The 15,523-nt window shown below is 35.5% G+C and overlaps 2 protein-coding genes across 2 annotated transcripts; both read right to left on the bottom strand.

Annotated features, from left to right (window-relative positions):
• Positions 1-7,966: 7,966 nt before the first annotated feature.
• On the bottom strand, positions 7,967-12,016 carry LOC138184391 (short transient receptor potential channel 4). Its single transcript, XM_069122272.1, has 5 exons — positions 11,856-12,016; positions 11,205-11,456; positions 10,133-10,248; positions 9,892-10,050; positions 7,967-8,822 (listed from the first exon to the last, which is right to left on the bottom strand). Exons 1-5 carry the CDS (start codon positions 11,992-11,994, stop codon positions 8,652-8,654), a joined length of 837 nt encoding a protein of 278 aa, XP_068978373.1. The 5' UTR covers positions 11,995-12,016; the 3' UTR covers positions 7,967-8,651.
• Positions 12,017-13,396: 1,380 nt separating this feature from the next.
• On the bottom strand, positions 13,397-15,043 carry LOC138184392 (short transient receptor potential channel 5-like). Its single transcript, XM_069122273.1, has 3 exons — positions 14,888-15,043; positions 14,529-14,729; positions 13,397-13,717 (listed from the first exon to the last, which is right to left on the bottom strand). Exons 1-3 carry the CDS (start codon positions 15,041-15,043, stop codon positions 13,397-13,399), a joined length of 678 nt encoding a protein of 225 aa, XP_068978374.1.
• Positions 15,044-15,523: the final 480 nt, after the last annotated feature.

Here is a 15,523-nt window from a genome sequence, read left to right on the forward strand (position 1 = left end):
GCGCGTCTCGTCAGCGATTTGAGCGTCTTCCTGTTAAAATCCATCGTACCGTTAAGATAATCTCACACAAAATAACCACGCGTCACTCCTCTATGTCATTTCGAACGGTTTGAACGTCGATTAAATCGTCGTTCGACTAGTGTCGATTTGTTTTATTTACAAATAACTGCCTCGTAGGCCGGCGCGATTTTAATTAATCGGGATAAAAGCGAAGACTTCACGTTCCGCTTCTAGTTTTATGGCTTTCGACAAAACCGTTTTCGGTGAACAGATAGAAGCGATCTTACGTAAATATTCCATGGAAATCGTCGGATGCGCTGCGTGAACGCGGGAGATGCATTTTATCGGCCCCTTTCCTGACATCAAATTTACGATACCATAACCGAATCTTATCTGTCGTAAGCTTTTTCGAATACGAAGAACTCAGGGCTACGCGTTACGATCCTCTTGGGGAAGATTCGATCCCTCCCTCGGTAATACACCGTAGGATAACTGCGAAAGTAATCGACGAATAACCCGATAGACGAGTCTGAAAACGTGATTCATGTGTTTCCTCGATTTCCCTAGATTTATTCTACGGAATATTCGTGGCGTTAACTCTTTAAGTGCGAGCTTAAATTGACAGTGCGTCGCGATAACTATGGTAGTGGACGAAAGGATAATTAGATAGTAAGTGGTGCAAAAAGTACCATAATTTTACCGAGCAGAATTGTATTTGAAAATAGCAATGAATATACGTACGTATGTATTTGGCAATAAAACGAAAAATAGTTAATAGAAAAATGACTAAAATATGCATAAATATGAATAAATTACATAGTAACTTTAAGCTTACTTTTGTTCGCTATTGAATGGTGTAAAATTTGGAAAGAATTATTATTTGCTATTGATATTATTTATTTATATATTGATGCACACCGACTAATGGTCGTTGATCAGTTGGCTGTTTTTGACGAGTATAGTCGTGATGAAGAAATGGCAATATTTTGCGTTACGACCAGCCATGTCAGTGATGAAAGTAAAAAATAAAACAGCGATCTCCTTGCAACTTGATTCTATATTAGAACAGATACACGTACTCTGTGCTTGACGAGTATACTCGTCGCTTACTTTTTGCGACACATTTTGGGTACACACTTTTCAAAGTGATCGCAACAGCTAACTGGTTAGATGTCGCGAAAAGAAATGGTTTCGTGTTGTCTTTGAATATAATTATTCGACTATTGGTTATTTATTAATTATTAATTATTAACCTTATTGTTTAATAATTATAAAATACAAATTTTAACGATGTACGGCTTTGATAGTTGATTGGAGTTGGATTTTCGTTAAATCACTTAGAGAACTTGTAGATACTACTTCGATGAATTTATTTTAACTAAATGAAGTTTATCATATTCTACGATTCTCGTAATATCGCGTATAATGTAAGACATTGAAATATCCTGAACTTCGATGAGAAAGAATTGAAAAATGTTATGCTTAACGAAGAAAATTCTACTCTCACAGAATTCGTGTTTTATTGAAAAATTATTTTACGATATAATAAACGTACTTTATAAACTAACTTTACTATTTTACGATTGATCGTTTTATCATCACGTTTCAAGTAAAATATTGAAACATTAAACGCGTTCATCCGTACATAATGGGATACATTTTGTAATTTCGAATTGTAATTTGCAATGCTATAATAGCTAATGACAAAGCAAATTCGTACGATAGTAAATTTAATATCCGACATTTAAATAGCAATTTAGTACCCAACTAGGATTAATGTTCCCTTGTTCGTGCCAAAACTTTGTAATTATTACTCTCCAAAGTTTATAATTAATTACACTCATCTAATCTGATTAAGCACGTACTAGAACTTGGCGTCGATTGTTTCCAACTTAATATTATATAGCATGTGTTTGCATATTTTGGACTTATGTTTGCATATTTTTGGATAGCATTCGCGATATTACATTAGGACATCACGAATGTACGGTAAAGGTTTATTTGAAATTCGTAGAAGCTTCAATCGAGAATCGTTAAATTTTAATATGTATAGGCATGCGAGGAACGATGGACGAGGATAAAATAGCATGTTTGAAGTAGAATTAACAAATGCATAGATCAAACGATGAGTTTTATTCAATTTCTCGTTTGCATATTTCCGTGGAAGATTCTAATTTGTAGATTGAAATTTTATTTAACCACGCATGTTATCCGTGTCATTTTTCTATCGTCAATATTGTTTTTCTATCATTAAAAACGATATTCGACAAGTTTTTTATCGTCAAGGTTTTAAGAATTTTAGTTTCAATGTTTCGTTGCTATTTTTTTCCTTTAATATGAAAAATCTTTACCTGGAATGTAAAAATTCGAGAACCATTGCAGAATCAATTTTCCAAGTGACAATTGAATTGCTCGCAGGGGTTTTCATTAAAAGTATGCCGAGTGGAATTAGTTTGTCATGCAAACAAAATTGAACTTGCATAACCACGTAAAAGTTTATTACGATGATTAAAATGTGCGATGAGGCTTCGAGTTGTACTTTGTTTTAAATTAAATTTGTTGTGTGTCAAGGTCACTTTTTGTTTTTATTTATAGTCCGTTTAGAGGTTCTCGTAAATATATATCTAATATTCTATATATTGTATAATTGTATTGGAGTTACGTAAAGTTGATATTGGAAAGAGAGTCAGAAATCGAATAATTAAAACGACAAATATTTGATGTGAAAAAAGTGTAACGAAGAAATTTGGGTCGATATTAATTGAATAGAATAAAAATTAATTATGCCCAAAATACTCGGATCCTATTCTAAATAATAGGAATATTTCTTTTTTTAAATTTAGTCCCAAATGAAACATACGATTAAATTTATAAAGGAAATTTAAATTACGAAAAAGACCTGAGCCATAACGTTGTAAAGCTTTACAAAAACCACGTCCCATTTAATTATTCGTGAATAATCCAATGAAACCAGAATACAAACGAACGACATTCCGTAATCATTAAAATACAAACAGCAGTAGTGCACATTTATAAACTCTCAACAATTCCACACAAACCATTTGAATAACGGCTTCGTTCATATTAATTCTTATTTCTCTGCTTTTTTCGGGTTTTTCTTTACCACTAATAAGCATCAAATTTTTCCATTTTTCCTCTGAATCACCCGTTAAACAATCTCGCGTGAACCACGAAATGCATTATTTTTTTTACCATGTGTATAAATTCCATAAAGTCGATGCCGTCTATTTTTTAACGCTGTTCCATTCGTCCGTCTTTATAACAGCGGTGATATCGATTAAGCATCGTAGCGTATGAAAACAAGTCGGATCAGAAGGCCGCGTAAATATTTTTATGATATCCCAGCCATTTAATTCGAACGATATCCCTTGGAAATATCAGTGTCGTCCGATATTTATGGCACATACGCGTGCCAGTCTGATTTCCACTAGCCGCTACTACTAGATGTAACCGAGTTCGTCTGAACAGTAACGAGATATACTACTGATGAGTTTAACGAAGCACGAATTACTGCAGGCCTGGAAAGATGATTAATGACCAATGAGGCGGGCAATAGGGGCACGCAAATAATGTCATCTGTCTATCGTTTATCGTCACGCGTTGCTATATTGTTTTATTTGTACATAGCAACGTTTTTGACCGATACACGTTATCTTTACGGCTGTGTTGGGTCTATCAGAAACAACGCATCAGATTCGCGTCCCTTTGACCAGTAGTCATCCTTTTAGCTCTACTATGTTCTCCATCAATCTATTAATCGTTTCTTCGTTTTATAACCGATCGCCGAGATTCTCTTGGCCATTGTCGTCGGTTTAAATCGTTCGTCCGCCGTGGAGGAACGCTGGTGAATACTTATTTGTATTCTATTTTATTTCTTGTCCCTCTATGTTTCTTTTTATCACATTGAAACGAAGACGTGGAACGACATCCTTTCCATTTGGAGGTAAAATTTATTTTAGAAGGATTCCTCCGCGTATCTGTAGAAAGCTGTTACATCACGCAATTGGTACGATTTCTGCAGTTACACTTGTAATTGGAACAAAACGTGCGGAATATACTCTACTTTCTATTGCTTCGTTAAAATGTACACATTGTACAATATTTTTGTATTAGAAAAATAGTTACACGTTAAATGTTCAGCTTGAAGTTTTCTCGAGCGAGGCCTGTTGATTTTCTCGGAAACGGACTTTCGTTCCTTTCAAGTCAACCGTTTGCTATGAACACTTGAAAAATGTACTAACAATATCGTCGATTCATTTCGTAAAGTCGCAAGCATCGTCTGCACGGTACTGCATCTCGTAACTAATAAATTCCACGATATATTCCACGATATTATCTGGCAGAGCTCATTGCAAAAGAAAATGCCAGCCCATTTCTCCCATAATTACCCTACGTGCAGTTCAATAAATTGGCCAATTGGAAGCTCCTCCCTTTTCCCTTTTCCTCGAACCGAACAAGATCCCTCGTTCATAGTTTCTCGCTCGTTTAACGAGTGTCTCTTCCGCCCCTTATCTTGGGTAACAGTAATCCTTGCTATCGTGTGGTCGTCTGGAAAAGAGGCAATTTCTGAGGACTCGAATTGCGCGCGTAGTGACCTCGTCAAAGTGAGGTCGGGATTTAGAGGGTGTGAGAGAAGCTTTGGGGTGCGGCGTGCGTGACATGCACCTTTCCACGGTCGTTTTATATTTCACCAAGCGAAAGCTGGCGCGACGCGAATGTCGATCGGAACGCCAAACGGCAAAATAAGTGGCCGGACTTTTATATATCGTACACGCGTTGCTCATAAATGAGAATTATTGCCGTGGTCGTTGGTGCATCGGAGATAATATCGAGAGAAATATCGCCAGCGTGGACCTTTTTAATTTGTGTCTTTCCTTTTCTTTTTTTATTTTCGCCCCTCTTATTTCTCTCTTCTTCTTCATCTCTTTAGCTCGATTTTATATCTGCGGTTAACGTAGCCGTGGAAAGATGTGACTAACAACTTGAAACTTCGAAAGGCTGAAAGTTTGTTTCAAGTAATTTTTACGTCTTCGTTTGAAGAATGTGAAGCAATATGCTGCAGTTTTTACTTAAATTCTCCAACGACAAGTAACATAAAGAGGCGTGTGTGTGTGTGTATGTGCGTGGAAGTGAAATTTTAGGTAAAAGAATATAGTTCATTTTTCAAGGGATGGAAACAACAATAATCTTTTGGAACGATAAACAGGCTAATTTTGCGAGATCTATTTTATGTGAAATAGTAGTGGGCTGACCTGCTCCACTATGATCCTCCATATCGGTAACTGTTTCTTCATCATTCTAATATGTTCTCACGTATATAACGGTGATCTAATACAAACTATTGCGAAACCATCGCAACTTTTCGCGTCAAGTACGCTCTATCGATAAAGCAATAATCGAGGGAAGCGGCGAGCGTCCTAGATTACTGTCACTTATGACGTTGGCTCATCTACAATATTACGGCTAGCTAATGGATACACGAACGCGTCTCGTTATATCGAATATCGCTTATCCAGCTGCGCGACCAATTTCGTTGTTTAAATGTTGATATTATGTCACGAAGAATGAAGAAAAAAGAAAAAAAGAAAAAGCTGACGCCAGGACAATTTCAGACGGTCGAGTTCACTTCTCTCACGAGTCTTCGGTTCACTTCTGCTCGAGTATCGATTCGTTCGAGTGCTCTGTTTATATTCTTATATCCCCGTATTATGCTTCCTGTGACACGTTTTTCCTTTCTTCATCTGTTTTTTCTATTTTTAAACTTTTTACCTTTTTCTTTCTCAAATCATTACCTGGCTCCTGACGTCGATCGATTGATACGATTTCCGGGGGTTTGCTCGCTCGGCGAATACGTTGCCCCTGGTTACAGCGTTTTACAGTTAATGGTGTTTACATTTTACGTCGACGTTGATTTCAATTCGCCCGAAGCGCTCTCAACATGGCGGAGACGGTTGAAGGGGTTGAGTAATTGACGTTGACACGTTGGTTTGATACGGCCAGGAATTAAAAGAATATTTCACGGATTCCATCGAGATGCGATATTTTATGAGGCGAGAAGATTTCCACAGCCAAGTTTCTTCCTTTGATTTAATTACGTATAACAGCTCCGACATTCGCCGATGTAATGAATTGTTCGACGAGCGAAGAAGTTAATGGCATTTTCCTAAAATTGAACATCAAGTTTTGTTTCGTAAATAATGTTATTTAATAAAGGAAGAAAGAAAAATGAATTGCGACTTCCGTCGAGAAATTTATTTGTCTAAAGTGATTCGATCGAAAGATCCATCGATAAAAGAGTTAGATGACAAAGTTCACATTTTACATTTTCTTTTGGGTTATTCGATGGAATGTAAGCTATTTATCCCTGGTTTTTCATTTCGATGTAATGCTATGTTTTATTAATATTCACTTAAAATTTAACGAAGAGGAGCAGAAATTCTGAATGAATTATATCTGAAATATCTTCTATGACAACTCTTCAGTCATGTTAATTGCTATGAATTATCCCTTGTTATAGAGCTATAATTTTTCCAAAGAATATACTCTCGGTCTTAATATAATTTTAATTTCCTCAAACAAAAGAAAGCTACATCGTTTTTAAGAAATTTCAATTTCTGTCAACGTTATAGTCTCATCGATTTTTTCTCTAATACATTAACAAGTATGATTCTCCAACAATTGAAAGCTACTATATATTACGCTTGAGAAATTTCAATTTCTGTCAACGTTACGGCCCCATCGTTGTATTTTCTGCTACATCAACAAGTATAGTTTTTACAACATCAGAAGCTTACATATATTCCGTTTGAGAAATTTCAATTTCTGTCAACGTTTTATGGTTCCATCGTTTTATTCTCTGTTACGTTAAGAAGCGTAATTTTTACAAAAAGTGCATTCAATTTTAATGCACGTTATAAATTTTCCTATTTCCTTTCACGCTGTATTTGACAAATATTTTAATTTCCGCCAACATTATCGCTCTTTACCCATAATTCTCCGCCAGGGATATTTTACCCCGTGGCTGTGCTACGCTTTTCGAGATCGAAACAACCGAAGAGGCGAAGCTCTCTAGCGGAAAGAGCTTTTAAGCCGTCTTTTCTTACAAGACGGACAGAAAAATCGTCGTTATAGGGTCCTGAATATTCCGCAAGACTGCGAAGGGTCGTTAAACCCTCTTATTCACGGGGTTTCTAGATGTTCCTGGTAGAGTGCGCGCGTTCTTTCCTACCTCGTATAAATACGTTCTCTTTCATCCACGGGCTCGCCACAGGAAATAGGCTTCACGCAACGACCACAGGATTAGATTCCTCCCACTTAGTTGATATGGATGGATCCTGAAAGTGGTTTCTCTGTTTCATTTGCGGGGGCTGACGTTCTAAATAAATTCATGTCGATACTACCGGCGAATTCTTACAGTAACAGAAGCTGCAACCGTTTCGTTAATGGGATTTTTCAACACGATTAATGTTTCCAACGAGACGTCGTGTACGCCGGGTGAATTTATTTGCGAAGCTGGCAAACAGAAATCGAAATAGGACAGACAAATAGAATATGCGAGTAAAACGCAACGGTATTCCACCGAACGGAATTAAAGTACTATTTGCGCTATAGAATTTATGTTATGAAACTGGAAAAAAAAATGAAAATATATAAAACCAATGAAACTACTGGCCAGAGATTTATTTTCGGATTTGAATTTAAAATTGGAAAAAGAAACGGAGAAGATATATTCAACAAATTCGCCTTTCCTGTCAATTACGACTAATTTCTACGATATTACACGTTGTGGACAACGGTTGAACTTGCAAGAAAGGAGGAACAGTATTCCGTATATGTTCAAGAAAATACGCAAATTTAACGATTCGCACGAGTGTGAATTTTGCCAATGACGGATTACACGTATCCTTCTGTATACATATTATTACAGCGTAATGTATGGCACGCATCAAACGAGCTCACGTTTTCATCGTAACAAAGCCAATAACATATCCAGCCTTTCCACATCATGAAAACGTCACGTAGTAATGGAAAATTTCCATTTCGCTGAAACAACCGGACGTGCTATGATAATAAGAAGGCCGAATTTATGCATGAATAATACATCAGCGAATCGTCGGCACTAAAAATACATTTTATTGCACAAGACATCCGCTATAGCTACAGTTAATTAGAATAATTCATCTTTATCCTTAATTTCGATCGTTTTCCTATTACTTGCATCGTTTAATTACGACCTTCGCAACATTTCAATCTCTGTTCTCGTCAAAGATATTCAAACAGAAAGCAGGAATCTTGAATAAGAAAAGAGAGTGGAATTCCTTCGAGGAATCTCGAGGATCGATGAAGCCGGAAGAAATTCTTTCTTCGTTTGACGAATGCTTTGCGCTCTTCGCCAATACAGTGAATTCAATTCACGCGCAGACTGCCAGTGCTTTCCCAAGACTGTGATATTTCTCTTCGATCTATCTGCTAATTACGATCTTCGTTCGACGATTCCGCGCCCACGTGTCGCGCGAGAAGAGAAGACGACGTTTTTGTTTGCTCGTTCGGCGTTAAGATAGTCGCGGATGCTCATCAAGCAGCTCGGCGGGAAGCTCATAGAAATCAATTTGGCCTCGTTGATTGTTTCATCAAACAGTGGTGAGAGCGTCTCTTAGAAGATTTCTCAGCTCCACGATCTCTTTCGTTACCTTCTCCACCTCGTTCTCCTCCATTTTTTTATCCTTCTTCCGGAAGTAACGCTGTACCAACTGGGACATCACTATCGAGAACTCATCGTTGTTTTCCTCCGTTAAAGTTTCCTGCCAACAAGTAGAGATCCTGTTCTGTTAGAACGCACTGCTGTTTGCGGCAAAATATTTGAAGATCGAAGGGAAGAGGAGCATCATAAATACGTTTTTAAAGATGTAATTCTTTTCAAATTAGCCGACAAATTGGCGATGTTTTGTAAAGTATCAAGGGTAATTTAAAGGCGATTTAATTATTCTAATTTTATTACGACAAATGGCATTTTTTAACATTGTGAAGAAAATGGAGTGTAAATCAAGTAAGGAAACAATTTTGGTAATACGGAATTACTGAACTGTGAAACTTTTCTCCTGTGAAAAATGGAAAACGTGATTTATGATGTACTTCCCTTGCAGTCTTCATTTGTAACAACAAGACAAGAGGATTGTCCAATTTTTCTTTTCTTCTCGTGCCCAAGTGATGCTCATTGTTATTTAAAATTCATCGTTACGTCGATTATGTTCATATTATGAAATATTTTGTATCGAAAAGAAATATTGTTAAAGGGATTGCGTGTTCTGAACAGACTAATCGAACTCAAGCTTAAATTAAAGGAGCTTGCAGCCACGAATTTAAATACATATTAAGAATAAGTTTCAAAATTCATTCGAAGTCCAGTTTCAACAACGTTAGAAGATCTTCTTCGTAAAAAGAATTTCTTAATCGATAAATGTATATTTACAAAACATAAATATGACCATTATAAATGATTCAGTGACCTGCGACTTTCTCATTTCAATATAGTAGTAGAAGACTCTTGGTCACAAATAATAAAAGCAAGTGTCCCAAGAGTTTCTTCCGTTTTATAAGACAAAAATAGATGTGCAATATCTTCTGTTTTATATTATGTTTTTGAATCACGTATGATCCATTTTGTTCTGTTGGAAATAGAAACAAAAATGTGCATCTATTATTTCCTTATAAAACGAAAAAAGACATTACATTTTGGACAACCTGATACTTGTAAAGAAGCGGTAAGCTTGTCTTCTTTCAAATTATTCAAGATACAAAATATACAAAAACGTTATTTGTATATTTGTACTAATAGCGCTGAAACTTTTAGTAAATACTAAATTTACTAACGATATAAAAACAGTGATGTGGATCCCATCGTGCACGCTTGTTTGACGTTGGTTTCAGCCATATTTTCAGGTACTCGACAATCGGTTGAATACCAACGTACGTTGGAATAATGTTAAATGGCGGTGGGAGCGTAGTCGTGAGCATGAAATCGACGTAAGTCTGAAAAGCGGATATTTAATTAGTTTGATCCTAGAATCTACTGTTTCCGAGTTAAAAAGCAACTATCGATTGTCTTTCGAACTTCAGTTCGCCCGAATGTCCATTCCACGATCACGTTCTCTGTGACTTCCGTCAACGTGTTGGACATGCATGCAATTAGCATGTTCAGTATCACGATCACACCGATGAAGGTGAATCCTGAAAAAGAGAAATCACAGTGGAGTTATTCAGAGCACAAGAAGAGCAAAAATATATTGTTAAATGAAAGATACTTTTCGGAATAATTTTCCAAAAATGATATTTAAAACATTGAAATAGTATTTGTATGAAAGTTTTGTTTTAAAAATTAATAATAAAAGATAAATAATATATGTATTATTTATCTCATTTATGTTTGGAAGGTATTTTTCTCTTAATTTATTATTTATATTATATGTGAAAATGCTAAAATTTACTTTATTTTAATACATTAACGATCCTTATAACTACCTATAAATTATACGCGAAATTCATACATATATTTTTGTTTCATTAAACTGGAAGGAAGAATGATATTTAATATGAAATTTAATTAAAGCCGTAATAAATTGTTTTATACTCCTTCCCCATAATGTCATCCACATTTTAGCGTGGTATCTCCTTTCGCGTATTTTAAATGTACTTTGATCTCTTTTAAATTTTGTATGTTACAGACTGTGTTCAGTAAAAAGATTTTAAATGTTTATTACTCATTTTCTACTAGTAACTTAAGGTGGAAAAATAGCAAGAAATTTTTTAAATATTATCCTATATCCCGTCTTCCTCCTAAAAGGAAAAAATTACAAATTTTCCTATTCTAAGAAATTGAACAAAAATTAAAAGTAAATGTAAAGTAAATGTTACAAGTAAATTAAAATTAAACGTAATATCATATAACTATACATATTTATTTTTCCTATTTTTTTCCCATTTTTCGTGAGTATTTCACTTTATTTTAATTTTATTTATCAGATATTAAAACGGTACGACCATCGGTAAATTACAAACTATAATGTTAAAGTTTAAAGTGATTAATAAATGGAAATATCGTTCTAGAAGACAAAGACTGGAATTTCAAGTAAACTTTATCTGGATTTCCCGACGAAGCGAAGAGGAAATTTAGATAAACGTATTACCGGCGAAGGCTATATAGCCAATAACCTCCGTGAACGTGTGATGATTGATGATGGTCTCGTTCTCCGATTCTCCCGGAAGGTTCTCAATTATCACATCAGCGCTTTCGATGGGGCTCATGCAAAAAAGTGCCCAGAAAAGAGTCTTCAAGGTGGCTGAGAAATTAACGAACGAGCTGACCTGTTGGGTCTTGATTTTCGATTCATCGTCGATTTGTACCATATCCTCGTAATACTGATAAAGTTTACAAGTGCCTACAGGAGCGACAATGACAAACAATTCCATTATTAATTCTATACAATATCGACGAACAAATCTTATGCTTACAATTTACAGATCAGATATTTTCCAGCGTCAATTTTGTCCAACCTTATTAAATACACCAAACTTTATTAGAGGAACTTAAACTTTCTATTTGACGAATTTTATTAAATTTCCTGAATAAATCTCAATATATTTCTACTTAACATCAATTGATTTATTAATTAAACAGGGGAAAATTCGATTATTCGTCTAACAAGCTCTATGTTGAATATTTCCAGAGAAAAATAATAGCATAAATTTAAACTGGAAATATCGTATAGCTCATATACAAAGAAGAAAGTAAGCGTTGATTTATAGAAAAAGAAACTTTGATAAATTACGAGTATTACCAGCGGTAAATGCAAAAATGATTATGCTGAAGAGAATGATGAATTTGACAACGTCCTTGATCATTTGCCCGAGAGAAAGTTGAAGTGGGCCCAGATGATAGTCCAGCTGACAGATGTACAATAATTTCAGGAAGGCCATTATCGTTGCCAGACAGTAAATTCCTTCGGCGATCAATGTGGGATCGTACTGGTTCCAATATTTCCTCTCCAATTCGAGCTGACCATTTATTCTCACGTCCAACGCAGCAGTTATCCAATACAGGAAGGTCAGGATAAAGAGGGATATCATGATCATCTCGAACCTGTCATCGTTTCAAATTTTTTTCGTTAAAGTGGTAATACAGAGCTGTTACTAGAAAAATAGTGTGACATAATGGAATCTCGTTCGATCGAACGATCGAATAATTGACAAATTAATCAATGGAAAATTGATAATAGTTTTGCGCGAGAAGAATGAAGAAATGAGAATAGAAAATGGAAGAAAATGTTATGCTTTTGCACGAAGAAAGTTCTTTTGATATTTCGATTTTCGATTTTTAATATTTGTCAATGTTTTAACCAAATAAAGTTACATTTAAATCGCATACTTGAGATTGCAAGACTATTTATTTACATCAGCATTACAAAAGCTCTAGTTCCATATAATCAGTAGTTAGTCTAAAGAAAAATTCATAAAAATCACTTGGTTTCATTGTTGTTACACAAGATCGTGTAACTCCTTAAGTTTTCAGATTTAGGTTCGAATTCGATAATAAATAAAACAGAAATAATTACAACTTATTTGTCCTATGCTTTTGTCATTATATATCGTTATTAGACCGCGATTGTGTATGCAACTTTAGATTTTTTAAAATGCAACTGTAAGAGTGGAAGCTAAATCTAGGTCTGTTTAACTCACTAAATATCATAACATGCGCTGTACATTGGACATTTTATATGTATCTTTGCATACTATCTGCATTCTGTATATTTTTACACTGTCAAACTTCCCATAAATCTCATAAAGAGCGCAGTCTAGTGATTATATAGAATATGACATAACTTGAGAAATTTCGATAATTTTAATGTACAAAAGTCATACAGGAGGAAGTAATACGAAGTAATGCGAAATAATACGACGTAATACGACGTAATACGACGTAATACGAAGTAATACAAAGTAATACAAAGTAATAGCAAGTAATACGATTACGAAGTAAGACGAAGGTGAAAAGCGGTACGATTACGAAGTAAAACGAAGATGAAAAGCGGTACGATTACGAAGTAAAACGAAGATGAAAAGCGGTACGATTACGAAGTGAAACGAAAATAAAATGCTACACGAAGTAATTTTCATTTTAAATGTCGCTCATCGACAATATGAATTTAGTCGATGTATTTAGTCGACATACAAAGTCATACCAATACCACGGTCCAGCGAAGAATCTCTTCGGCCCGTGTATTATGCACATACGAATCAACGACCAGGCGTACGACATCACGTAAATTATCAAAACCCAGACGTATACTGAGGAAGCAGCCGGAGGTGAGAAGTCAAGGCGCTACTGTTCGATTTCTGTTCGATCTGTCGATATCAGGTAATAGGGTATACCAGAGTTAGGCGGTCCACGAAGCTGTTCGGTTTTGTCTACGTTCGATTGAAGAAAAACGATCAATAGGAACACTAAGTAGCTGGCGGTGGAGGAAATAAACTTGTTGACCGGTGATTGCCAAAATTTCGACCTCTTTGAATTTGGAGCGACCAAAACCACTACCAGAATCACCGGTAGCATGAAGACTCGCATTAGTATGAATAAAGACTTCATCCACGGGTTCATGATCTTCCATTCGTACCAGCCGTCGATCCACTTGCTCGTAATTAACTGCAAATTGAAATTTCGTAGTGTCTTTAACCAGAGGATTAACAAATCGGTCGAAATTGTTGGCTTTTGTAATTTACTAAAAATATGCAAGAATTTATAAATATGGTAATATTAACGTTTAACTTTTACTGAGGCGGGATGCTAGTTATGCTCGTTATTATATTGCTTCATTTTCAATTGTGTATAATATATTTAGATATACAGGGTGGTTGGTAACTGGTGGTACAAGCGGAAAAGGGGTGATTCTACGTGAAAAAGAAGTCGAAAATATAGAATAAAAAAATTTTTTTTTTAATTTTTCCATCGAGACAACGATCTACAGTGAGATCCGTTATAACGTACCGCACGCGTACCGAGCGAAAATTCAAAGTCGATTTTATCGAAAACAAAGCCTCAAACGAAAAATTTGTATTCTATATTTTCGACTTCTTTTTTCGCGTAGAATCACCCCCTTTCCGCTTGTACCACCGGTTACCAACCACTCTGTATATTAAAAGTCGGTAATACTTGCGATTAATATAAATCGTTTGGAAATGGAAAAAACTTCCTAATTTGACTAATAATCTTTGAATTTCGAAAATCTCTAACGAAATATTCTTCACGTATATTTCTCGCTATTTTAAAACAGCTCTATTTTGAATCGTCACGCTGTTCTCGCTAACCGATATAATTTTACTCGATAATTATGAAGACACCCTGACGTAGCTCGCATTTACAATTAATTTTTCCGGCATTGTCAAATTAAGAATTATTTCGCTAAATTAACGCCATTCTTCTAAAGTACTACTACATAGTATACAAGTATGTTTACAAAGTATTGATTACTATCTACAACCTGTTGTACATTAGGATGAGCCACAAAGGTTCTCTGCGTATTGTGCAGCGCGAACAGTAGCCTCGGGTATATAAATTTATACGAATGGGCAAATCCAGTAGACTGTTTCAAGATGACTTCTACTTCGTCCACGCTTCTGGCGCAATCGATCAGATCGGTCGCGAACTGCATGACGCTCTATGAAAACAATGACACATTCTGTTAGAACTTATTCGATAGACGAAGGATACATTTTATAAGAATTTATTCCAAGAGAATGATACGTTCTACGATAAATTTATCCTAGGAGAATGGCACACTGATTAATGGATTTTTATTTTCAAAAGGAAAATAACCTCAGAGAGTTCTATGTATTCGTGGTGAAATTCTCTGACGAAGGAGGCGGCTTTCCGTAGCTCGTAAGACAAATTGAACGCTTCCAAAATCGGATCGTCGACAATTTGACATATGTATGCTGGATTTGTTACTGCCTTGTACGAGAATAATCGCATCCTCTCTATCGCAAGAATGTCGCTCCTCTTTCGTTCGCTTCTACGCTATCGAACAAGAATATAGTTCAACTTTATTTCTTTGATCTCTTTTCGTTTTTCTTCTACGAAACTACAATTCTTCACAGATTCTCCATAGACGCGTAAAGATCCGCGGTATAATCGTTGGTTATCAATATTTATAATTAACATCAGCCTTTGAATCCAATGTATTGAGCATGAACAAATCATGATGAACAATTCAATGTTCGATTTAATTTGGACCGCAAAGCGTTAATCAGGCCCAGTTATGCAGAACCCTGTTCACCCCATAAAATTACAAAAAGTTAAAAGTCAAGCTTAGTATACAGATTTCCCAGGATGTTGTTATCCTTATCGCGTAAAAAATTTCTGACCTATAGAACAGCTCTTACGTTAGAAAATGATTAAAATTATCAAGCTGCAATCCTTTCTTAGTCTTATAGTTATTTTGCAGAAAACTTC

The sequence above is a fragment of the Bombus flavifrons genome, chromosome 10, assembly GCF_040668555.2.
Source record: "Bombus flavifrons isolate JBK064 chromosome 10, iyBomFlav1_principal, whole genome shotgun sequence".
In the NCBI taxonomy this organism is placed as follows: Eukaryota; Metazoa; Arthropoda; class Insecta; order Hymenoptera; family Apidae; genus Bombus; species Bombus flavifrons.